At 38.3% G+C, this 25,920-nt stretch overlaps 2 protein-coding genes across 13 annotated transcripts in view; one reads left to right on the top strand and one right to left on the bottom strand.

Moving 5' to 3' along the window:
- LOC5506798 (cyclic nucleotide-gated olfactory channel) overlaps positions 1-6,533 on the top strand; it is a 32,952-nt gene extending 26,419 nt beyond the window's left edge. For all 7 annotated transcript variants that reach the window (XM_032375237.2, XM_032375236.2, XM_032375234.2 and 4 more), the window contains 4 exons: positions 594-871; positions 2,026-2,703; positions 4,625-4,978; positions 5,210-6,533. In XM_032375237.2, the coding sequence (XP_032231128.2) occupies positions 594-871; positions 2,026-2,703; positions 4,625-4,978; positions 5,210-5,853 (1,954 nt within the window). In that variant the 3' untranslated portion in view covers positions 5,854-6,533. The remainder of the gene's footprint in view (positions 1-593; positions 872-2,025; positions 2,704-4,624; positions 4,979-5,209) is intronic.
- Positions 6,534-6,588: 55 nt separating this feature from the next.
- LOC5506797 (transcription factor RFX4) lies at positions 6,589-25,357 on the bottom strand. Of its 6 annotated transcripts, none has more exons than XM_048732583.1 (18): positions 25,111-25,357; positions 18,748-18,805; positions 16,778-16,847; positions 15,595-15,718; positions 15,379-15,440; positions 13,569-13,652; positions 13,101-13,275; positions 12,783-12,860; positions 12,490-12,603; positions 12,111-12,160; positions 11,596-11,696; positions 11,390-11,448; positions 10,987-11,131; positions 10,711-10,805; positions 10,083-10,200; positions 9,834-9,947; positions 8,587-9,328; positions 6,589-6,720 (listed from the first exon to the last, which is right to left on the bottom strand). In XM_048732583.1, exons 2-18 carry the CDS (start codon positions 18,761-18,763, stop codon positions 6,654-6,656), a joined length of 2,214 nt encoding a protein of 737 aa, XP_048588540.1. In that variant the 5' UTR covers positions 18,764-18,805; positions 25,111-25,357; the 3' UTR covers positions 6,589-6,653. The 6 variants fall into 6 exon arrangements, with proteins under 6 accessions (XP_048588540.1, XP_032231123.1, XP_032231122.1 ...); XM_032375232.2 differs by lacking the exon at positions 25,111-25,357 and adding an exon at positions 24,392-25,067; XM_032375231.2 differs by lacking the exon at positions 25,111-25,357 and adding an exon at positions 21,233-24,365.
- Positions 25,358-25,920: the final 563 nt, after the last annotated feature.

Raw genomic sequence — 25,920 nt, 5'->3', positions numbered from 1 at the left:
CTTTATACGTTGCCAGAACTTACAACTCCTTTAACGTAGTGCTTTATCGCTAATAGCTTGGGTTGTATGTAACTAGAAAAGACTAGAATTGCCCAGGAAAACGCATAGCTACTTATATTCTTTGACGTAGTGGGACTTTTGTTACTTGTGTAGTTGCGTTTGTATCTGTTGGTTTAACTTTAAAGGGACTGGCACGAGTTTTCAAAGAAATTTTTAGAACTGTTTTTGGCTTTACAAATTGCGTGTTTAAATGTTCCTTCAACCGAGTGCCCCATTGAGACGTTTTCCAACCATTTCATATTTAAAATCACTTAAGCTGGCTTCACCTTTTTAATCAAACTTGGTTCTTTTGCGACGTTTCTGCTAGTTCCATTAAATGACAAAGTACCTTATGGATTTCTCGAATGGGGTAGCTTCTTTTGTTTCTTTTAAAGTCTTAGCACGTAGGAAAGGGGGCAGGGAGACCGGTCCCCCTGGACCCGCCGCTATGTTGCTGTTTTCTAATTGTTTGGATGCAAACCTAAAGGATGTGTTATGATGTTTTTCTTATACTTTCTCCTCCATAATGCCTTTTTTTTAATTGCCCTATAAAGGAATACACTGGCGGTGGACACCGAAATGAGCGACCTGACTTCCGCCGGACCAGGTAACCGCTCCTCCTCCAGGGTGCGGTTTTCGGACGCCGTCAGCGAGGAAGAGGAGGCAGCCGCGGCTTTACCTAACAAAAAGAAGACACGCTATTGGTCAAAAGGTGACCGTCGGTACAGCGAAGCTGAGAAGGCTTTTTTGAGCCGTGCTCGGATTCGCTCTGTGGTCCGGAGAGAGGGCAAGCAGGAGAAGTTCGGATGGCTCAAGTACTTCGATCCCGGAGGTAGGATATTACGTGACACGGAGAGAATGCGTGACTGAGAGGGCGTGTCCGTGACATCGAGAGGATATGTGACCTGGAGATGCTCCGTGATTTAGGAAGATTGGGTGACATAGAGGAGGAAAGTGAACAGAGGATCCGTTCGTGACGAAATGCGTAGCATAAAGAGAGTGCGTTATATGGGGGAAGTATCAATGATATTGAGGGCTTAACATAGGAAATGTGTGACGTATGGAGAGGTTTCGTTGTAAAAATTGTGACAAAGAAAGAAAATGAGAATGCTATTTTTGTTTCCGTTTTTCGTTACGTTACATATCAGTCAATGTTGGTCTAAAAACTGTCTTTTTTCTAGCTCGCTTGGTCATTTCCTCATAAGGCACTACATACCATATTTGGGAGTCCCGCTTCAATCATGTTTTCGCTTTTTTATCGCTCTAGAACTTTGTCGAGAATTTCCACGTAAACTTGCAGGAATTCGTGTTTACTACGATTTTGAAGGCAGCCATCTTGGAAATGGAGCCTAGTCCCTAACGTTTTAGAATATCACAGGTCTCCCGCGTGCTCGCCCCAGGCGCTTTTAGACCATTCAGAAAAACGACAGCCATTGATTGATATGTGCGCATCCTCGGGGACCCAGGGCGACGTTGGCACCGGAAACGGGAGTACTTGTAAAGACGAAAGAAAGAGGAGAAAGGACGACCCCTCTTTCTTTCGTCTTCCCGCTTCCAGTCTCCGCGTCGCCCTAAGTCCCCGAAGATGCGTAATGCGTGGAATAAGGTTGCTAGTTTCACGCACGGCGCAGCACAAAAGTACGAAAACAACGCGCGCGTTTGTGAAGAAAAGTAAAACTAACTTATTGTAAATTGTACGGCTGAACTGGCCTCGCAGGACCTCGTGTCCGTTCGCTTGCATCTTCTTTTCTGTTTGTGTCTACAGTGTAATTTATAAATCTGAAGGAAGTCTCCTAATAAAATAAAATAAATAACAACGTGTAATAAATTAAAATATTTTTTTAGTCGATCAAATCTTCGATCTAAATACAGTAAAAGGCACATTGATAAGTACTTGAAGCATTCAGATCCTACAGAACTGGCCGCGTCATCACTAAACTAATAATCGAGATTTAAATTCTAAATTGTATAAACTCTATTTTTCAGGGGACCGCCTATACTTCTGGCTACTCGTCGTCTCACTAGCAGTACTATATAACTGCTGGGCCATAATACTACGGACCGCCTTCCCGCAAATCAACGACAAAATAACCTACATTTGGCTTATCTTAGATTACTCATGCGATCTCATCTACATCGCCGATATCCTAGTAAGCATGCGTACAGGCTTCTTAGAAGAAGGCATACTTCAAACCTGCTCCACCAAAATGCGTCGACATTATCTTCACACCTACGAGTTTTATCTGGACGCCGGAGCACTGATTCCTCTGGATATCGCTTACATCTTTATAGAACACGAGCCCGCTTTTCGCATCAACAGAATTTTGAAGTTTCATCGCTTTTGGCACTTTCTTGACCGGACAGAAAGTCGGACAACGTTTCCAAACGTCGTCCGTCTAGCATCGCTTGTGCAATTCATCTTGTTGATTATTCACTGGAACGCGTGTATATACTTCATAGTATCGCGGGAGATTGGGTTTGGGTCGGACGTATGGGTTTACCCTGGGGTGAGACAAGAGATTTTGAACAGTAGCGAGAATACGATATCCCGGATGTACATCTATTCGTTCTATTGGTCGACACTAACGCTGACCACGATTGGAGAAGTACCTCCGCCTTACTCAGAAGTCGAGTACATTATAGTAACCTTGGATTACTTGATAGGTAAGCTGGTATTTGTAGGAAAAAGCAGTCAATTATATCATCTTTATCTTAGGTTACCCGATAGGTAAGCTGGTATTTGTAGGAAAAAGCAGTCGAGTATATCATCTTTACCTTAGGTTACTTGATAAGTAAGCTGGTATTTGTAGGAAAAAGCAGTCAATTATATCATCTTTATCTTAGGTTACCCGATAGGTAAGCTGGTATTTGTAGGAAAAAGCAGTCGAGTATATCATCTTTACCTTAGGTTACTTGATAAGTAAGCTGGTATTTGTAGGAAAAAGCAGTCAATTATATCATCTTTACCTTAGGTTACCCGATAGGTAAGCTGGTATTTGTAGGAAAAAGCAGTCAATTATATCATCTTTATCTTAGGTTACCCGATAGGTAAGCTGGTATTTGTAGGAAAAAGCAGTCGAGTATATCATCTTTACCTTAGGTTACTTGATAAGTAAGCTGGTATTTGTAGGAAAAAGAAGTCAATTATATCATCTTTATCTTAGGTTACCCGATAGGTAAGCTGGTATTTGTAGGAAAAAGCAGTCGAGTATATCATCTTTACCTTAGGTTACTTGATAAGTAAGCTGGTATTTGTAGGAAAAAGCAGTCAATTATATCATCTTTATCTTAGGTTACCCGATAGGTAAGCTGGTATTTGTAGGAAAAAGCAGTCGAGTATATCATCTTTACCTTAGGTTACTTGATAAGTAAGCTGGTATTTGTAGGAAAAAGCAGTCAATTATATCATCTTTACCTTAGGTTACCCGATAGGTAAGCTGGTATTTGTAGGAAAAAGCAGTCAATTATATCATCTTTATCTTAGGTTACCCGATAGGTAAGCTGGTATTTGTAGGAAAAAGCAGTCAATTATATCATCTTTACCTTAGGTTACTTGATAAGTAAGCTGGTATTTGTAGGAAAAAGCAGTCAATTATATCATCTTTATCTTAGGTTACCCGATAGGTAAGCTGGTATTTGTAGGAAAAAGCAGTCAATTATATTATCTTTACCTTAGGTTACCCGATAGGTAAGCTGGTATTTGTAGGAAAAAGCAGTCAATTATATTATCTTTACCTTAGGTTACCCGATAGGTAAGCTGGTATTTGTAGGAAAAAGCAGTCAATTATATCATCTTTACCTTAGGTTACCCGATAGGTAAGCTGGTATTTGTAGGAAAAAGCAGTCGAGTATATCATCTTTACCTTAGGTTACTTTATAAGTAAGCTGGTATTTGTAGGAAAAAGCAGTCGAGTATATCATCTTTACCTTAGGTAACACTATAGGTTACCTGATATTTATATAAAAAAGAGTCGTGTATATCATATATACCTTATTACTTGATAGGTAAGCTGGTGCTTGTAGAAACAAGCAGTCGAGTATATCATCTTTACCTTAGGTTACTTGATAAGTAAGCTGGTATTTGTATAAAAAAGCAGTCGAGTATATAATATTTACCTTGGATTACTTGATAACTAGGCTGACATTCGTAGAAAAAAGCAGTCGAGTATATCATATATACCTTGGATTACTTAATAGGTAAGCTGGTATTTGTAGAAAAAAGCAGTCAATTATATCATCTTTACCTTAGGTTACCCAATAGGTAACTGATATTTGTAGAAAAAAAGAATCGTTTATATCATATTACCTTAGGTTACCCGATAGGTAAGCTGATATTTGTAGGAAAAAAAGTCCAGTTTATCATATATACCTGATTACTAGATAGGTAATCTGATATTTGTAGAACTAAGCAGTCGACTATATCATCTTTACCTTAGGTTACTTGATAGGTAATCTAATATTTTGTAGAAAAAAGGACTCGAGTATAACATCTATACCTTGGATGACTTGATAGGTAAAATATTTATAGAAAGAAAAGCTCTTTTAAAATTTCAAGTGCTAAACTAAAGGCGTCATTAATTTTCAGGTGTGTTACTCTTCGCTACAATTGTTGGTAACGTTGGTAACATCATCACAAACCTGAACGCCACGCGGCTAGACTTCCAGAACAAGATGGACGGCATCAAGGCATACATGCGCTTCCACAAGATCCCGCAGCACTTGCAGCGCCGCGTGATCAAGTGGTTTGACTACCTGTGGACGTATAAGAAGCACCCGGATGAGGAGGAGATTTTGCTTTCGCTGCCGGACAAACTGAGAGCAGAAATCGCCATCAACGTGCATCTTGATTCGCTACGGAAAGTCGCCATTTTTCAGGATTGCGAGGCGGGGTTTCTCTGCGAATTAGTTCTGCGCTTGCGTTCACAGCTCTTTTCGCCAGGTTTGTGGTTAACGATGATTTGTCTACTATTATTCTATCACTCTCCGTTATTTTTGTTCTCCTACTTAATTCCTTTCCAATCATTTTCCTACTTACCTTGCTTTTTTTAGTCCCTCAGGACTAGGGGCGAATTTCATTGATGCTTTTTGACATAAAAACATAAGTGAAGGCAAAAGCTTACAAATCATGTGAGTGCGAGCGTGATTCGAATCAATATTCCCTCGTTTGTAGGTGACTATGTGTGCAGAAAAGGCGAAGTCGGGCGCGAGATGTATATTGTCAACAGAGGCAAACTAGAAGTCGTTTCTGAGCACGGAACAAAAATCTACGCCGTTCTTGAGGCTGGAAGCTACTTCGGCGAGATAAGCGTACTGAGCATGAGTAGTGCTGGAAACCGCAGGACAGCGTCAGTACGGTCCGTGGGCTATACGGAGCTCTTCTGCCTCGCTAAGAACGATCTGATGGAGGTCTTGGACGAGTACCCAAACATCAAAGAAAAAATCGAGAAAATAGCCAAAGAGAAATTAGAAAATGATAAGCGAAGAACTAGTATGTCGCTTAACCGTGCAGCGTCATTTCGTAATAATTCTGGGCCAAGGAAGCCTAACGGGGGAGGTGACGGGACGACGAATGAAAATGTGACTTTGAAGCTCGAGACAAAGATAGAGACGTTGGAGCGAAAAAAAGACGAGTTAGGTAAAGAGCTACAGCGTCAGAAGGTGGAGTACGACGAACGGTTGAACACTTTGGAGACCGCGCTATCGGAACTCTTAAAGGCAAAGGGAATTGACCTTAAAGGACTGGGGTTGAAAGACGACAGCGGGTCTGCAGCGTCGTTGAAAACCTCTCAGGAATCAGTGTGGAAAAAGAGATAGCACTTGCGATTCTTAGAAATCAAGATTGGGGTGAAATGTTTTCTGAAACACCATATTTCTTGTATGTACTGGTTCGGCTGGTTCGTTTATTGCCAAAACAAAATAGGAAACTTAAGCCACGACAATGGTAACGCGAACGGCACAATGGAGACGTCAAAGTTTCATTGTTCGCCATTCTACACCAGCAAATGTTTAGACTTTTCTTTACCAAAGAAAAACAATCGTCCCAGCTTGCCAATGAAAAATTGTTGGCATATCTTTACGGTCAATGTCCATTGCCAACAAAAATTTGCTCGTTAAGACGGTACTTTAATGTTCCCTATGGTAGAAATAACATTCTAACTTTTTGGGACTTACAAAGCGACTTTACACAAAAGCACTTGTTGGTTTTCTCTAGCGTCGATGTCGCCGTGCTTAAGTTCGCTAATGTTTTGATACAGAAACGAAATTTATTTTTTTGTGATGAACAAACAACATGTCTATCTCGTCGTGCTTTAAACATTATTATCTCCAGATGCAAAACAAGATTGCCTTGTAAAAATATAGGCCCTCTACTGTAAAACCGTACTTTTAAAAATGTGCAGGTAAGCACAATCACACGCATTGGAATAAATTAAAAATACTGAAACTGTACCAAACAAAAATCCGAGATATGGATTAATTACACAAAGCTTCCACAACGGTTTGTATAGCGTCCGTTTGTTATAAAAAAAGGAGTACAAAGGAACATTTTTATTTCTTCCATCTGCGCTCTTTTATTCTCCGGATACGTCTCCTTTGCGCTATTTATGCATTCGCGATTAAAATCTTCCTTCTCTTCTTTCTTCGCTGCTTAACACAGTCCTTGTTCCCTTGTGACAAGATCTGCTACAGCAAAAATGAAAATAAATAGTAAATAATTTTTCTTAACATTAAGGTTCAATCCATTTTACAGTATTATTAAAACAAGCTATAATAATTGCTTAAGTATTAAAAAGTGCGATTAACTAAAAAAACGAAAGATTTTAATGTTCAAAATTAAACCCAGACATATCCATTTCCGATTTCACGGGACGCAATTCAACATAGCGTCCAAGGCTGCCAATCTTGATTTTGTGATCTAACTAACACATATATTCCATGAGCATAACTGCCAAAAACAACCTTTTTCTTGCATTCATATAGTATCACGTCAACATTACGACGCCATGTTGTATTGCGCTCACTAAAATCTTCCCAGCATGCTGTTCGCTTAAACAAATCGACCCAATCCCCCGCGCAACTTTAGAATGGCGAATAGGGAAATAACCTAGTGAATATTGATTAATTTGCGCGTGGATAAATGTGATTGGAGGGGTGGTTAGTTTGGCATATCACTAGGGATTGACTCTATCTAAAGTAACAATATGTTTATATTAGGACAATATTACTATAAGGACCAAATCATTTTGTAGATCTGCAATTTAATTATCGTAGCATAAATATAGATTTATCACAACATATGACGTCTGCTTTTTCCTTTATAAATAGTCGCGATACTACTCTATTGATATTTACACGGCCTTCGTGCAAAAATAACCGTTTATAATATTTCTGGTCGATGCATAGGCATTGAGAGGGAGGGGCGGACTTTCAATAATGGAATACAAATTGTATAAAGAAATCTTGAAATAACCAATTTGAATGCAAAGTTTTGAACTTGATTCAAACAAAAATATCACTACAGCTCCCAAAGTCAGCCTATGAAGATTTACGCTTTTTCACTTTTATTGCAAGGATGTTCAAACGAAGACTGACAGAAACTCCCCTCCCCTCTCTCCCATTTTCCTGCCTTAACATCGCACGAAGACAAACAATTCTCGTGTTTTAAGGCCCTATAAATCTTATATCATAAATATCTATTTACAAATACATATTTTTTAGTCTAGGTGTTTAGAAACTTGTTACCCTTTACAGCAGGAGTTACCCTGTACACTCCTTGTCTGATTCCGACCCCCCCCCCCCCCCCCCCCCAAAGGAATTTTCATGAACCTCAACTTTGGAAAATGAGATAAACTTCAGACTTCAGATCAAATTTTGCTATTAGTTTTAAAACTAAGCCGGCTGCGAGTATACACACTTGATTAACAAAATACTTTGAGCGTCCTGTCCCCCTCCCCTCTCACTTGAAAACACCAAAACTAAACAAATCTCATTCAGAACTAGTGTGTAATGTTATAAGTGAATTTGAAGCCTCTCTCAGTGCAAATAACCTTTAAAATCGCAGATCAAATGTTAATTTTTTCATCTTTATTCCCAGTATGATAGGGAACAAAATGTGAAATGAAATAGAAAATATAAAAGGTTAAAGTTTCTCGTTATAAATGTTGTTATAAACGTGTATAAGAGTACGTTTTTATTTTTAAGGCACGTTTAAGGCAACAGAAACAATTCTTTTTTTCCTTTTAAAATCGAGAAATTGTTTAGTTTCTTTGCGTGTTTTTTTTAAACCTGTTCGCCTGGCATAGGGACGTATTAAACTACTTTAAAATAATAACAATTCTCTGGATTTTGGAGATTTAACACCTAAAATTACCCACTCTATCTTAAATAGTTCAAAAATTATTCACAAAATCCTTTTAAGGGATTAAATATGGCAACTTTTTAACGTTGTTAGACAACTTATTACTGCAGTGGCATCACACCTAGCATAAATAATTCATTTAGTTTGTCAGGATCGCTGGAGTGTAGTTATACTCCCCCCCGCGAACCGACCTGCTGGGTAGTCCATGGTGCATTGCGGCCTGCATATCGACAAATTCCTCTAGCACGTCCGGGTAGTAGCGCTCATTATTATTACCGCTGACCGATTGTAGCGGGTACATGTTGTTTGGGGTGGTGACCACGCTAGGGCCGAACATATAGCTTGATGGGTAATTTCTCTCCGGCAAAGCATACTGGGAATAGTGCTTCATATGGTCGACTACCATAGGCGAGAAGCTCCTGTAGTCATAGGGAAGACCGCTGGACGCATTGGTGTATCCGGTACCCATGGTGCTTTTCGAGCGTGGTGGCAGGAAGGTGCTGGTCTCAGGGGTAGGGAATCGGTCAATACCCGAGTACCCTCTAGGAATGTCATAGCTGCTCTGAATGACTGTGCTTTCTGTTGTTGAATGATGCGTGGGGTAGCTGTTTGGTGTCTGATTGATGGCGGGCTGGGCCGAGGCGTATGGATACCTCGGGCTGACCTCTGGAGGGGTGGGAGGGTAGATGAAGTGGCTTTGCTCCGAGGGTGTCATCTTGTTTGCGCTGTTTGTCGGTGACGTCAAGGAGTGGGGAGATACCTCACGATATGGCGAGCGCAGTGGAGGGACATGGACCGAGCTACGCTGGATGACATCACGTGGGCTTAGCAATACCCCGGATGAGGAACTGGAGGAGTTGCGTCTGGGCTTTGACCTGGTGTGATCACGTGACCTCTCTATTTCCATCGGTTCATCAGCATCAAATAAGGGGACTAGAAAAAACAATCATTACATTAAGTATTTTTTACCTTTGATTTGTAGCGAATTTGACGGACATTTTTAAAAAAAAAAAAGATGTGAGCACCTAAAAAGCTATGGCAACCTGTTTAAACCTTTTTTGCTTTTTATTTAGAGGTTGGTATATGGTTATAAATTTGTATGGTTTCTTTAAAATTCTCAACCTGGTCTTTGGTTATTATGAACCTGGACTCTCCAAAACATGAAAGCTTGTGCAAGCTTAAACCTCTGCGGTCTTTCTATAGAGAGTCGATGTGAGTGTAACTGTATGTTTGGTTGCTTTGAGATTCTCAGAATGTCCAATTTATATAGGGTAGTATGTGTCTTGCGTTCTCTACCAAGAATGAGAACTTTGTGTTAGATAAAATCTTGCGTTAGATAAAATCTCTATGTGAATGGTTGATGTCGATGTAAATTTATGCTTGGTTGCTTTGAGATTTCTATCATACCTAGTGTGTGTATGTGGTAAGGAGCGCTTACCGTCAGGTAGTGAGGATTTGAACGGCACATCTGCAACGTCGTCTTGACTACTCTGGTTCTCTACAATAAAGAGGATGTAATCTTCAAGAAGCATGTGCAACAGATGGAAGGATCCTGCAAAAATAGGAAAATTCTGGTAAGTTTTTGGTAAAAAGTGTTTTGATATTGAGAAGGGTGCCTCAAATCTTAATATTTTATTATAAAGCATCTTTCTTATTAATTTTTTTTTAATTGACTCTAGGTTCTCACCAAAGCTATGGGCGCTGTGAAGTGTGAGCTCTCTCACGATCCTGATGCTAAAGAATGACCACTTGAGAAGAAAATCCTGCGCGCACTTCTGGTAAGAACTTCCCTCCTTCTCGACCCTCTGTTGACAAGAAAAAACAACATTTAGAAAGATGATTAGCATTTAGATGATGATGGTGATGATGGTTACGTCGACGGCCGAAATAAAAATTATAGAACACATAGAATACATGGTTATGGTGATAAATGTGAAGATGTGATGATGATGATGATGATGACGATGACGATGACGGTGACGATGACGATGACGATGATGATGATGGTAAAGGTGGTGATGGTTATTGTGATGGTGATGATGATGATGACGATGGTGATGATGGTGATGGTAACGATCATAGTAATAATTGAGGTAGTTAAGATGATGTTTGTGATAGAAGTAGTAGTGGTGATGGTGATTGTGATTATGACTATAATGATTGTAATGATGAAGACGAAAATAATAATGAGGTGATCATGATTGTGATGATATTGTAAAGAGGTTTATAATTGTGGTTATGATAGTAATAGTGAGATTTTTAAAACTGATATTTATAATGTACGATGAGGATTATTTTAATATATTCTTGGTTACCTTGGTAACACAGCGGTCAACTAGAGACGAGGCCCACTCGGCGTACTGGTCGATGGTAGCTTGTTGGTCTAGCAGCTGGGTGAACTCTGTGTGAACTGCAACAGAAGCAACAACACGTTATACAACCATTAAGACGTTTATAGATTAATACCAGTCTGTTTCATTACTGATCGGAATGTAGATTCTCCATCACCTCCCACTATGTTTTCCATTGACATTGGGCTAGAATTTACGAATTGGTCAGATTCAGAGGCATCGGAGTGCAAGTATTCTTACTTTCTTTGATTTTGGCATAATCCTTCTCGACATTCTGGCTAAATGTCCACATGGCTTGGCGCGCGATGCCCTCAAAATCTATCTGTTTCCAGTCTTGAAGCATCTGAGTCACAGGCTCTGCGCTGTGCAGTACGGTGCGTGCGGCCTGGGACAAGAACACAGGGTACCCGTAAGTTAGACGTAAGCATAAGCGTAGAAATCAAAAGCATATTTACTACCATAAGTTATCCAAGTCGAAGTGTCGTAAATTTATGTTTTGCTAGCCTCTCATTATACATTAGGCAATAGATATGCCTTGAGTTCGCGAGAATCTTTGGGAAACGAGTTTGTAAGAAGAGATTTTTTCGTGATTGACTGGTCCCAGCCATATCTACATTTTAAGAAAGTGTATAAGAGGCCTCACCTGTGCTAAGTGCGTCAGCGAGGTCTGTCGGCGTAGCGAATGAGCGAAGCTTTTTGCAACTGTTAATAGACAAGAAACCCGTAAGAATACACATGATGTCCAAGCAATTCGCATAGCCACTCAGCCTAAGAACATTATATGCTATGTAGAGATGATGTTTAAGTCGTTGTTGCTGTTGTTTAAATTGCTGGTATTTTTCTACTAACCAGATAGCTTTCTTTGCTGTAGAGGGGCTGGCAAATGTGCAAGGGATTCCTCAAGCCATCGTCCAAGCTGTTTGGCGAAGTGGCGGATAGCCTGGGTCAAGCTGTAATACAAATAGGTTAGTCTGGTTTATCAACTACGCCAAGGGTTTTAAGGGAACTATAGGGTACCTTAAATATCTATGAGGACCGTCATATAGACTCCACTTCCATTTTTAAGCGAATGTATTATTTATATAGGCAGAACGAAGATCTTTTGAAAAATAAACGTCGTAGGAAGTGTAAAAGAAAATTACGTGAACATATTTGGTTTGAGTTACTATAACAAGGGAATAAATCAAGTCAGGGTTAAAACTTTTTGAATGCTTGTCAAGAGAGTAAAATTCGCTCTTGGCTTGAAAATTGCCGATGAAATAAGAACTATGAGGAACGCTCAACATAACCCTTTCAATCACGTGCTGCTTTGTTTCCTGTGTTTCCCTCTGGTTTTATCATAACGATTTCAGTAAGTCGCTTACCTTGCGGGTAATGGTTGAAGAGTTCCAGGGATGAGGACTCCACTGATCGCCTAAAACGCGTTAGATATTTATTTTTAGTAATATTATTTTACTATCCACTGCTCAAAGGCAGTTCAATGAGTAAAGATGTGTTGTCTGATTAAGCCTTGTCATATGATTCTAATTATATCCACCTTATTCCAATTTACCGCCTGTATTCAATAATTTCCACGCTGATTCTTTATCTTTTACGGCCATTTTACTTTCATTTCTTATAAGATGCATTTAGACATTGATATTGTCCGTTATATCGCATTCAAATAATGACAATCGAAAGCTCTATCGTTATTATTTTAATTCGAAAATACAATATAATACATGCCATTCACAGTTAAGTTACCTTATACAAGATCCCGTCACACACCCCTATGAGATCCACCACGTCACTGCAGCCAAGAACCTCCAGCATGTGGGAAGGCATGCCTTGCCAAAAGTGAACCAGGAAGTTTTGAACCTTCGAGGAAAGGAATATTCATTATAAGAGATATTTAAAGTGGCCATGTCGTCAGGTTCACATCTTATGTGCGCATGAAGTTTTATGTTATCCGCAGGACTTTTTCGTTACCACCGCGAGAAAACGAATTACAAGCAGAAAGATTGTCCGGTAACTTGTATGTTTACCGATATACTTACTTCGCCGAAATTTGCCCGCAAAATTGTGTCCAAGATTCTTTGACAATGTGCCCTGTACATGATCAGGAATGTCTTCACCTGGAAGTTAATAAATTTGAAGAATAGTGAGTTCTGTGTGTTGGCTCGATAAGAAAAACATCGTCCCTAAAATTGTTCCTCAGTCATGTGGCAATCGTGCAAATATAACACATTGCTTATGTTATGTTCTCATGTTTCTAGTCTAATTCTTGAAAGGAGATTACCATTTCTACTTAAGATGATTATTGCTTTTCACCCTAGGAGCAAAGGAAGGCAGCATGCTTCAGAGTGAGTGTCTACCTTATCTCGCGAGACCTCTGCTGGTAGATTGAGATGATTGACACTTGGGAAGCTTGGCAATAATGTACCTCCTGGGGCCACTATAAGACTGGAGCTGGAGCCTTGGGCACTTTTGGTCACTGAATGGCTTGTGGTCCTGTCATCTACTTCCACCTTACTGTAGGTTTGACTGAACCTGTAAGTGCATTGCATGACATCCTCGTATAAGACGAGATGCTTTGTCATAACGTAGGGGTTTGTTTATTGCGTGACATTCCCCATTCAACCTAAATCATTTGTCCTAATGTTTAAGACAAGATACTCTGTCATAATATAGAAGTTGGGGGTTCTTGTAAAAAAAAACTAGACACCCCCCTTGTCTCACTAAATTGTTATTGCCCCCATTCAATTGTACATGGGCTAGACATACCCCAGGGTGAGAAGTTGGGCGTATTATCTCTACGGTTAACTTTTTGTGAGTCTGCTTACCCGGAAGAGCTTTGTCTTGCTGCATTGCAAACTGTGTCGTGGTAAGGAGAGGTAGTCTTGATTGTGATCCCATAGTAATGGTACCTGCCGTAGCAATGTAAACGCAAACATCAATAAGTTGAACACATTTTGAAGATTGCTTATATTTTTTAACATTTCTTTTTAAATAGCCAAATTATAGCAGAGTGACTAAATATCTGTTTTTTTTCTTTTTTATCTCAAACTTCATGTTTGTTTTCCAATCATAAAGTTTACCGTTGTGGCGTGCACTTAAAAATTGGCGTCACCAATTAATCTTCTGAACAATTGCAGCAGTGGAGCAGTGCACGGTTTAACGGACTTAACGATAAAAAGCAGTAAACACATGTTTCCAATCTTTTTAGATTCAAGATTCAGACCGCAATTCCATATCTTTTTCTTGACATCTATTTACACATATGTTCCGAAGTTCATGATGATTTTACTTTACAAGCAGAAATTGTTAACGTGTGCACTTGAAAGGTTGCGTCCACATTTCTAAAGTCACCTGATGATATGCCTAAGGCAATATAATCAATGAAAGAAGCGCCAAGCAGACTTTTTTCCATTTCGTGTTTGCATTGGTTCAAAGTGCCCTTGCAAACCAAAGTCAAGTGGGATTAACTCGGTTGACACATTGGTGAAAATAGGAAACCTCTCTGTTTGCTCCCTTAGAGTTGCAGTCGTGCAAGGTAGATAGCAAGTAACTGTCAAAGCTGAATGCACTAACTTCTAAAGCAGCTTTATTGTTTTTAGGAAAGATTCATATCATACTGATTTCCCGTGTTTTTTATCAAGCTAAACTACAAAGAGCTTACGCCATGTTTCTGTCTTATAAACTTTAATCAAATGATAGTAAGCAATATTCGAATAGATTTTTGATTCGTGGTGGTCCTCTGCCTTTGAGTAGTGTAGTTATCGTGAGACATAGGGCACATATAGCTGCATTGTCTAACATGTGTTCTTTGCTAAAAATTAATCGAGACTTTAAAATAGATGAGATGTTTTTTTCTCGAGTTTTGATTTATTGTTCCATAACGACGCCCTTGAAATATTCGAAAAACACTAGAAACATGTTGCTTGACAACCAGTTTTTCGCAAAAAAGTGCCAATCCCTATCTTATTTTTTGGCCATGATAACTTTATAAAAGTCTTTGTATTTTAAGTTTTTTTTTTTAACTTGAAGGAGTGTCCTGGGAGTGAGTAAACAATCCTTTGAGTTCTTTTGTACAATTGTTTGCATTTTTTGAACCGAAAACGAAACTCCATATTCCAAAACTATGAATTACAATTTCAAAACTAACATTTTAGTCTCTTTGGCTTTATTTGTAATTAAGTCCTTAAAAAATGATACTCAAGGATTTATATGCCAATTTATTCAAAAGCCCCTTTGAATGTCTCCCATTTCCGTGAGCTTGAACAGAGCATTCACATGTGGATAAGAGTGAAAAGGTTGCTGCACTCACTCGCAAACTTGCCTGACAGTTAAATAACCATACAACACGCAATATTCCGTCACGATAGGTTTCTCAGAAACTCCATATCATACTTTGAATCAGGATTTGTCGTTAAAATAAAAATACAAGCACAAAGATCAATAAACTTAGAATAAACTGTGAAGACGCTCCTTAGACCGCATACTACTTACAAGCTCTCCCGCATTTTGCAAAAAAAAGTTTCCCGCCTTTTTTAAGAGAACAAAGGCCGATATTCTAAACATGCGTGTATTCTTCTTAAGGATGGTAATCGTGTATATAATTTTTCTGTTAAACATATTTTTAATATTACTTACTTGGATTGCCCTCTTGTTCCTAGTCTTCTTGTCTTCAGGTTTGGAAAAGTGTGCCTTATGATCTAATAAAATAAACAACGTTTTAGTAAGCAGTCGTTTGGCTTATTTACAACTACATCCTCTCAGCTTGTCAATTGATGAGAAACTCTATTGTTTGCGTGATTTATAAAACAGATTTTTTTGTAACCAAAGGTTCTAGAAATCACTGGAACTAACCTTTCCAAAGCTAGCGGCATTGACGGGAGAAAGGCTGTTTTTCTCGCAAAAGTCCAAATAATGCGAGTAAAGCGCGCTTCGAGGCAAACTAACTCCATCGGCCACTTCGTAGTTCTCATTCAACCTGGAATAGAGACGTAGCTTATATTCAAGTTACACATTCACGAAATTTTTAGTTGCGCAAAAGAACTTTAACAAATATTGACTATCCAAGTGGTGGAGTGTTGCTTTGACCAGGGAAGTGCTTCGACTGTGCGGAAAAACGTTGCCTTGATCTTTACATAACACAATATAAATGCACTTTTTATTTCTCACCTTTAAGCACAACATTAGGGAATAGAACTAGAAAATGTCGTTGGTTTGATCTTAGCATAAATAACACAATATAAATGCACTTTTTTATTTCTCACATTTACGCCCAAAATTAGGGATTATAACTGGGAATAAGCAAAATACCGACGAGTGAAAATGGGAAAAGTGCCATTAAAACATTGCCATTTGGATCGTACTTTTTAAGTAAAAGAATATGCGACCTTAAAATACCGATATGAATTTGAAAGTATAAGAAGTATAAATGGTTTATCCGTTTCTCTTTACTCTGTTTCTGTTTTTCTTTTCTATAAACGGAATTTATTTTTGCTCAATCAAGACTTTATTTGACAACTTTTGATAAGAAAGACTAATGCGTGGCCTAGAGTGGAATAGATTATTTTAGCTTAAATAACTCAGTAGGAATAAAAAAATCAAAATGACACATGAATTCAAATTACTTTCCATTAGATTCAAAGTTGTTTATTGGTTTATTAAATCCTCGCTTTGATTGACGTAAAATCGTTATGAGAAATAATATCCGCATTTTTATTAGATATACCCGGTAAATGCATGGAAGGAATTCAGTCAATTGTAGAAAAATATATATACCGAAAAAATAGAGATTTCTTTGAACAATAGTGCTCGATAAACCATAAAAACAAAGCATTTGTTATTGCAATCCAGCTTGTAACTTTTTTAAAAACCAATTCGACTCTAAAACTTAATTGTTATATCACAAACTTTAAAACCTTTGTCCCCATTACCCCCTCTTGTGAAAACGCGCTCTGGTGTTTTGTTAAGATATCACATAAAGACCCTTGACAATAGAGATGAATTCTTCAGTTCTTTTCAACTAGCTTCAAAATCTTACCACTGTATGGTCAATGGAGACTGGAGTTTGCTATGTGACATGTAAGAATTCCCTGGATACATTTGTTGACCTGTGAAAAAAGAATTGTGTTTGTTAAACAGTGACCTCGGTATAGTTCGCAAAGCCGTGCTAGTTCAAAGTGCAATGTGGCTAAAAGCACAGCAGTTAATTGTTTGCGGAAAACAGTAAAACCACCAGAAAATTTGACAGTCATTTTGAAAATTTTGAAAAAATTGACTGACTCATTTGCCGATCAGTTCCGCCACTCTTTTGTGACCCATGACCATTGATTCAGATTTGTTGGGCACGAATTGGCGTTTTCGTTTATCATTGCTAGATAAAAGCAACCGGCTTCAAACAAACAAAAGGATTTTTTTAAGACAAATCGACATACATTAGGCATGTGAAAGAAAACACAACACGAAAAAAGAGGATTGCCAAAAACTTCTTTCTTCAACTCAAAGTGAATTTTTGCGCTCGACTCTTTCAAGATCTAATTCAATTTTTAACAAGCTTTTACTTCAAAATCGCATTCCATGTCTTTTTATTTGTTTGAATCGGAGCTAAGCTTTATAAACAAACTTAATTTGATCCGCATATGCTAAATACCCGATTTGATTTAGCATTGAAGCACAGTGAAACATAAAATTCTTTAATACGATCTTATCCTGATGCTCTATATAGTTATTCTATAAATCATTGGCAAACACTTACACCACAATAGCTTTTTCAAGTACCAAGCACCCGTTAACCTCATTTGGACTTTTCCGCGCAAACGAAAAATCGTAATCACAACTCAAGAACAAAAAAATATCCAGCCAAAAATGATAATAATAAACAAGACAAACAACGTCTCATTTACCATTTCTCCACTTAGAACTTTTTAGTGTCTTTTTACTATTTCATTACGGAACTCCAGCCTTCAACACATGTGGGGCATTCTCCCACAAAAGGCTGGCACTCCATTGCCTGTCAATCAATATGTTTCTCCCAATTAGCGGCACGCGCGTGGCCATTCAAGTGCAAACTCAATTTACATTCATTTTGTTTAAGTACCTTTATCCAAAGCTAGAGTCTTTTGATATTTTGCCTTGTTTGAGCAAGCTTGTAAATGATGCACTGTTTACAAATGCATGAAAACATTATCGACACCCGGTAATGAATTAGCTTTCTGTACTTTTCCTTTAGAACACACTGATAAAACAAGCTTAACAAAGCGAATTTGGCTCTCAAAAATTCCACTATCATTGACTGCAAAGAGACGTTTAGAATAAGCTTTGGTGTAAGCAAAATAATTATACAGTAAAATAATTATGATGGAATGCGAATTATTCAGATAATGCTCAATTTAATGATTTTGAGAAGTCTGATTTTAAAATTTAAGTGTTTGAAATTGTTTAGATTTTCAGTTGGAACTTCAGACTCTTGCAAAAAGTCTGTGCAGTCACCGGAAAATTGTTTTAAAGAAGTCATTGAAACCCGGGTAGAAAGTGGTGCTTACATGCCGAGTGTCTATATGCGCCCTGATCCCATGGCAGCATACGGGTATGTTAATTGCCGAGTTGTTAGAGCTTGATGTCACCTAGCTATCCTGATACTCAAAGTCCAAACTAGTTTGCGAGAATTTTACAGAGAGGCCGTTTTGTACCGGAAAAAATAGATTAATTAATTCTCTCGAAAATGTCTTTTTTTTAAAGAATTATTTCACAATCGAGGGTGCATTTAGATGAAAAGAACTTTGAGATGCACGGTTTCAGGAAATATCTTAAATTGTTTTTCTACAACTTTTGGTTCAAGTATTTCGACTTTAAAAAATACTGAACCACTCATTAACTTATATTTAGGCGTTTCCATTGTAACAACAAATCAACAGTATCCATGATACTACGAATAACCCTCTGTTCAAATTACCAAGAAACAGCGTTCAAGAATGTCTTGTTCTATAATTCTTAATTAATAATTAACCTTACCGTTGGATCGCGGCATTGAAGTCGTTGCCGGGAAATGTGCGTCTTCCGCCCTAGGACCCTGAGGGAATGAAATGAGACTTGTTAAATTCATAAGTCGTCTGTCCGTCTGGTTCAGAAAGCACTTGTGAATGACTTTTCGTATGTGTGATTTAAGGCTTAGCGTGACAACTTAGGAAGCCTGGAAAACAATATTACCATGAGAGTCAAATCACTGCAAGTCTTTACGAGACTTAGCAACTGACGCTTCACCCGGTGTTGGTGGCGGAGAATTCACAGATAAATAAGCGCCCAAAAAACGTTTGCAGACCAATCGGATGGGGGGTATTGTTCGCTCCATAGCGTGGCTTAGTGCCGTGCGCGTGTGCGACGGCCATTGTTCATTGTTAACTCCAATAATTGCTCTATGCTTGCTATGTATACAATCTTTGAGAATGGCACGAGCGCACAATTACCTTACACACTGGCCACGTGCCGGCACGAGTCAGATTTTGACATGTACACATGATACAGCTCAAAACAAAGTAACGGCTTCTTAACGAGGAAAATTAACAACCCTAGTTTCTACGAATAACACGTCTTTCGCACATCTTTGTATGTTCAAACAGACGATTACATCACTTTATAAATACCTCCATAACCTAGACGTCTATTCGGGTGGACTAAATAAGATTCAAATTGTTCAGGTTTTATTGTTGTAAGGAAAAACTATAGGTCTAAATACTTTTGTCTCTTTTGCCAATGAACCGTTGATAGGAAATTAAGAACAATTGATATTCAACCATAGAAGACGAACCAATTGTTCTACTCTAGGTTTATTAGACCAATCAGACTGAACTTCGACTTTTAATTTAGATACGTTTTTAATTACGCATGCGTTTTTTATACCTCTTCTTTGATCTCTGACAGGGACAAATAATAGAAATACACATTTCTAGCTCAGCACTTTTATTGCAAGTATTATAAACGTTTTTACGGGAACTGTTTGTACGGAAAGAGCTTCTAAATACGCTTTGTTTATTTTCCCGATTTGTTTCGTAATTCATAACCAGAATCTATAAGAACCAACCGTAAAACCTCTCATACGCACGATTTTATGTATTACGTCCCGACACCTTATATAAAGTGTGGCTTGTTTTATAACTGCCTTAGCCAATCAGCGGCGATCCCACCAACCGTATTAGCATAGTAGGCTCGCCCTAGATCTCAGTTGTTTTAGTTTCGAACCCATTGTACCCCAAGATGGCTGCGTAAAGTTACCAAGCGATCGCCATCTCTTTAGTCGGGGGAGCCTGCACACGTGGACTGAAGAAACTTCTCGCAAATTTTAATCTCATTCTGCGCAAAAGCAAATATAACATTTAAATCCTCTAGCAATTGTTCCAGAACCCAATACTTTTTAATGAAGTGCGAAAACCCGTTTTATGGCCTGTTAATAACAGTTTTCTCATTTACAGTTTGTTTAACCACGCTGTTTTAGACCGAATCACCAATCTTGTGAATGGACTGCCACGTATCGCCAGACAATAACACATATGCCGCCTGAACTCTGACGGTTCTTTTTCCTAATGGGTTTCGCGCATAGAGCAAAGCTGTTTATTTTCTAAATTACTGTCAAACTACTCAGTTTACAAATCAATAGTAAAGTTTGATTTCTTTAAGTAGTGTTCGAAAGGGGGATGAAGTTTTGTGTTTTTTCAAGGGATGTTGGATCGTTTGATCATGTTTCTATTTATTGACCTAATTTATTAGCAATTGAAAACTGAATTAGTAGTACTCTTGATATATGACTTCTAGTGACGATGAACCTGTTTGATTAGTAAACTGCAAAACCACTTTCTAGTTTCAACAAAAGAAAAGACTAAAAACGTTTCGTTGCTAAAATAGTTAATTTTTAATTTTAAGTTTATTTGTTGCGTTTGCCATTTTGGAGAGAAAATCGTATTGGCTTTAATAAAGCGACTTGATAAATTCGTCTTTGGTCACCTCGATTTAGTTCGATTGCCAAACATGCGAGTAAAATGTCTTTAAATTTCAATCTATACCCATCGGGTCAGTGTAAAACAGCACGGATTAACAGAATAAAAAAATAACCTGAAAATGAGAAATGAAATGGAAACAAATCTTGCCCCGTGTGAGAAAAGCAGAAGATATCTCTCATAGAAAAAAAGATAGAGAAATAGAAATGGAAGGTATAGGCATAGAAAAAAAAAGGAGAAAATCAATCACAGTGAATATATAGTGAGCATAACTGGAGATTATCTTCAACTGTATACGCAGATCAATTCACCGGGCAAAAAGCTATGGCATCGCCCAAAAATATTCCGTCCTGTGATATTTCTAAGTAACAGTGTTGTTGAATCAAGTAAGGATTTGCACCGTTGCCCAAAGAAACAAATCATGCAATGAAATGATCCTACAAATTCACAGTGTAGATTCTGTGCATCCTAGCAAAAAAATTCCGTGGAGATAAGAGCAAGAATCTCACCTTTTCTTAAACCAGCGCTTCTTAGAATCCTCCGTAAATCTCCGAGTCCCGAGGAGTGTGACACTTAGCGTTATGTCCTGGTTAAAATGGCTAAATGAAAATCAAGACGAGTCTTTATTCCTGTTTTAAATAGTCAAATGGTCTCACGGGAAGTTGTGTTACCTTGGAGTCGAATCTCAAAAGCTAGTGATGGGGCTTTCATTTGCTAACATGTCATTCATTCTTGTGATAGACAGTTTCCACCCTATTACAAAGCCTTTTACGGTTTGCCCTTATTGTTAGCACGGGCCCTCAAAGACGACCGCCCCGTTTTGAATGATTCAAATACCAGAAAGCAGCCACATATAGCCATGGTTATGTTCAAGGTGATTAATACCCTTTTAATCTGAAATGTTGGTGTTTTGGGTTATTTCCAGAAACAAACTGATTCTGTAATGTCTCTAAATTGTATGGTGGGAGCTTTTGGACATCTTTTGTTTATAGCCATGTGGGCTTCTAAGTTTGACAGCTATTCGCACGGCCCCCAATTTCTATGTTTCGTCGTCCTAGTATCTTTTACGGCTCCGCGACAATAAAACTTGAGTGTTTTCGAGAACCCAGTTATGCCCTAGGGCGTGCGATCACTCGAGGGGCAAATGCATAAGCAACTTTAATTCACGCTTTTACAAAATGCACTCGCTTTGGTTTCTCTTAAGCATTTGATAAAGATCGGAAAGCAACAAATTTGATGATTATTTTTTTCTAGATTTTTTTAGAGTTCTGTTCTTATCTGCGTTGCATCTTAGGATGATACAATGCGCATGCGTACAGACCCTAGACATTCGTGGCTCATCCATTCGGACCAGCATGTGTCGAAAAAAAGGCTCATTGAAATAAACAATTAAACTTCTAAATACAAGAAAGAAACCTCTTTCCTTTCTTTGAGCTCGTGAGGCAACCATGGACAATTACCTCACGAGTCTTTGAAAAAACGTGTGAGTTTGAATCCCAAAGTTGATCGCGCCAGGTCAAGCCTGTTGAGCGGATGATCACTGGGAGAATAGTGAGAAAATGAGACTTTCTAGCGGGAGGGGGGAGGGGGATGGTTAAAGCCAAAGTGTCATGGGCAACCAATTATTGTAATTAGCAAGTTGCTGCGTGTTTTCAGAGTGCTTCCCGTTTCTCGGGTGAATGTCATGGTGCTGTTTTCCTCCACAGAAACATGCAAACTCCTTTGCATTGCGTTGTTACACATTAGAATAAATATATCTGGCTTTTGTGTTTTGAGTATACCCAAGTAACACAGACTATCAATTTTACAATGAATTGGCTAAAAAAGGATCTTGTAACGTTCTGTTCCAAGAGAATTTGGCCACCAGTTTAGAGTAACTGGAGCATTGCTTCTATCGTGTCAACAAAACTAGAACATAAGGGCGATATTTGGTGAACTTTATACCACCCACAGCTAAAACCCTTGATTTCCTAAACAAAATCACACCAATCTCTAGCTGTTAGCTCGCTTTTTTCTTGTAGTCACTACGCAGGTTCTTCTTTTAGTAGGTTAGATTCGAATAAAATGGTCACTTGGCTTTTCCTTAATTCTTGTAGGTGAAAAATGGTTTATTTTTTCCTTCAATTTGAAGTTTTCGCTAAGGATCGATTTCTGTATAAGAGTTATTTTGTCTCCCAGTTGCACACGTGCATACTCAGTTAGCCTATTGTATTTATGGACTTTTTAATCCTTTTTGTATGCTTTGTGTGAAACGTTCGTAAAGTGAGATGGTAGACGTTAACTTCGCCGAGGAAATCCCCAAGAGAAACGCAACGAAAATCAAACCTTTATCTTGAAATGCATGTTAATATTGAATATCACGATAAAGTCCGAGATATATGCTGGTAATTTGGTTATCTTTTTGTAAATGTTTTCTTTTTGAAAACGGTCTTACAATGACAGCAAACCAACCCTTAGCTTTCGGAAACTGTGCCATGTTTTCTATGACTTAGTCGGTTTTAATAAGGTTTTGGGCGCTCAAAGATTTGTCTTTTTTCCGTTATTATTCTTTTTTTTTTCTAACACTCGTTTAGAACCTAAATGGATTTGTCAAACTTTAAGAGGAATTCATACCTCATAAAACTACCGGCTAAACTTAACGCCACGCTGTAAAGTCAACAAAACTCGTTCATCAATTAGCTTTTTTTCATAAATTTAAATTCATTGTAACAATCTTTTGTTTGCATAACAATGGTTTGGAGATATTCTGACATTTAATGATATTAAAATGTCATCTTAAGTTGAAGAGCTATGGGAACTTTTTAGACGATATTTTTTCTTTTCGATTATATATTTTATTTATTCCGATAATACCTGATGATTATGATAACGAAAACGAGTATGCCTGAATCTCCCATGAAAAGCTTATGAAGAAAAGTTTACAGCTAAAGCAACCTGAAACAAAAACATATCTTTCTTTTCCGACTTGTACGATGATAGCATTTTTCCAGATAGGCAGGTTCGAAGATAAAGAACCATCCTGAAATTTTTATTTCACAAATGTTCTTTTTTGTCCAAAAAATAGACGCCTTTCCGTTTTGTAGTGAATTGGATAATGTATTTTGTTCTCGTCGCTGCCCTCTCAAAGGTTGTGCCCATATATGTTTTCGACCTCAAATCAAAGTTCCCCCAATTATTTGATAAAAGTCATGGCTGCGGCCAGTATGAGGCGAAACTTGACACTTTTGTCTTAATCATGATTATAAAAAAATATATATAATAATCCTGAAGAGTTTTCAACTCTTTCACTGCTTCTAGACGTCTCTCGAGAGATCTCTCTTAGCATGGAACTCAATTCACGGCCATTTCCTTGGTCATGAGAATATGCTTTCATTGACAATGGTTTTCCTTGGCAAGCTTATCTCTGCCAATGGCCCTGAATCTTGTAAACCGGCCTCGGAACCTAAACAAATTTCTCCTAATGCAAATTGAACCAACTCACCTTGTAACATTTTCACCTTATAACACATTTTTTTATAGCTAGATGAAATTTATTTTTCACACCATATAAAACTAATCACCTAATTGTATGTGATTGTTGTGAATTCAAAGAAAGCTGTTATATGGGACGACCTACTGTATTCTAGGCCCACACACGTGGGCTGTTGAGTGCTCTATAGTTCGCTCACCTTCTCTTATCACAAACAGTCCCTAAAAGCTGCAAATCTGTGAGTTTTCTCTCGTGTGAAATCCCCCACCCGCCGTGGATAGTCTGGTGAAAGTTGAGTTGCTGCGGGGTCTCCAGCCTTCAAAAATTACCCCTTAGCAACCTGTAACGAACTATTGTATGCTGCTAGGAATAAGGTTGCTAAGTAACATCAATGACGATTGCTGTTGCTATGACGATTCCTATCTTCGCTGGGCCCCATGTTTCAGTGAAAGCAATTTCAAAGTCGATTTTGCCTGTATGGATAGAAAAGCCGCAACAAAGCGTGTTGGGTATTTTTGCAAAGACAAAATGATGGCCTGTGACATTTCTATACAAAAAGTTATCTGTAAAAGTATCAAGGAAAAATCAATTTATTTTGTCGTGATTAGCATGAATAAATAGAATCACTAAACGAAAACAAATTACCTTCTTGTTCGCATAGGTATGTTTGCTGGATTGGCGATTGGCCGAAATATTAGTTAACCATATTCTACTCGATAGACACCACACTCCCTCGTCTTATAAATTGTTGTTCGCTAAAATATTCCGGTGAGCAGGAAACAGGAAATCTTAGCGGAATCCTTAAATACTTGCCTGTCCACTTACCCCAAAGAACAAGAATGTCCGATAAAATACTGCACAAATTATTAATAAAGATAAATATAGCTTGGTTAGATATTTCCCGGATTTTGTAACGACCTTTACTCCCTCTGGGTATATGTCACCACCCTGTAAGATAAGTGGATAGCAGGCTGACGATGAACCGATGAATGCTCCTTGAGAACTGATCCGTGAAGAGGCCAGGAAAAAATTCAACACTCTTGCTCTTTCTTAAATTGACCCTTGTCATGAAAAGCAACTGGCGTGCTCTCTCTCCCTTGTTGAGACCACATTTGTAATAACCTGCCACATTTGTAATATCTCATGACAGAAACATCGTACGACAATCAAACTTGGATGGTGTCATGTAGGTTTCAAGGGGGGTGCAACGAGAAGGTCACGTCACGTCATCGATGACGTCAACTAAAATATCCATATTTCATGAAAGAAACATCGTACGACTAAACTAAACTTAGTAGATGACATGTAGGTGTCAAGTGTGCAACGAGATGGTCACGTAATGTGTGACGGCATCACAAATGTGGCCTACCTTATTACAAATGTGGCCTACCTTATTACAAATGTGGCCTACCTTATTACAAATGTGACCGTTATGACAAATGTGCCAGGACAAATGTGGCGTCAACTCGCGATAAATCGAACAATATTTTACCTGAATGACAATTCGAGAATATTTGCACTGCTCCGTGTATAAAAAGCAACCTAAAAAAATCGAACAAGATTTTTACCCAGATGACGATAATGCGATTATTTTTGCTGAATAACAGAGGTCCTTTCCTCACTGTACTGATCAAATAACAAGGAAACCTCAATATGGAATAACTTAACTGAGGTCCTAATGCACTGAGTGGATGTTTGTTATTTTAAATGACACGTTACCTTGGTTTG

Source organism: Nematostella vectensis, chromosome 9, assembly GCF_932526225.1.
Source record: "Nematostella vectensis chromosome 9, jaNemVect1.1, whole genome shotgun sequence".
Taxonomy (NCBI): Eukaryota; Metazoa; Cnidaria; class Anthozoa; order Actiniaria; family Edwardsiidae; genus Nematostella; species Nematostella vectensis.
This window is presented reverse-complemented; position numbering and strand designations above follow the sequence as displayed.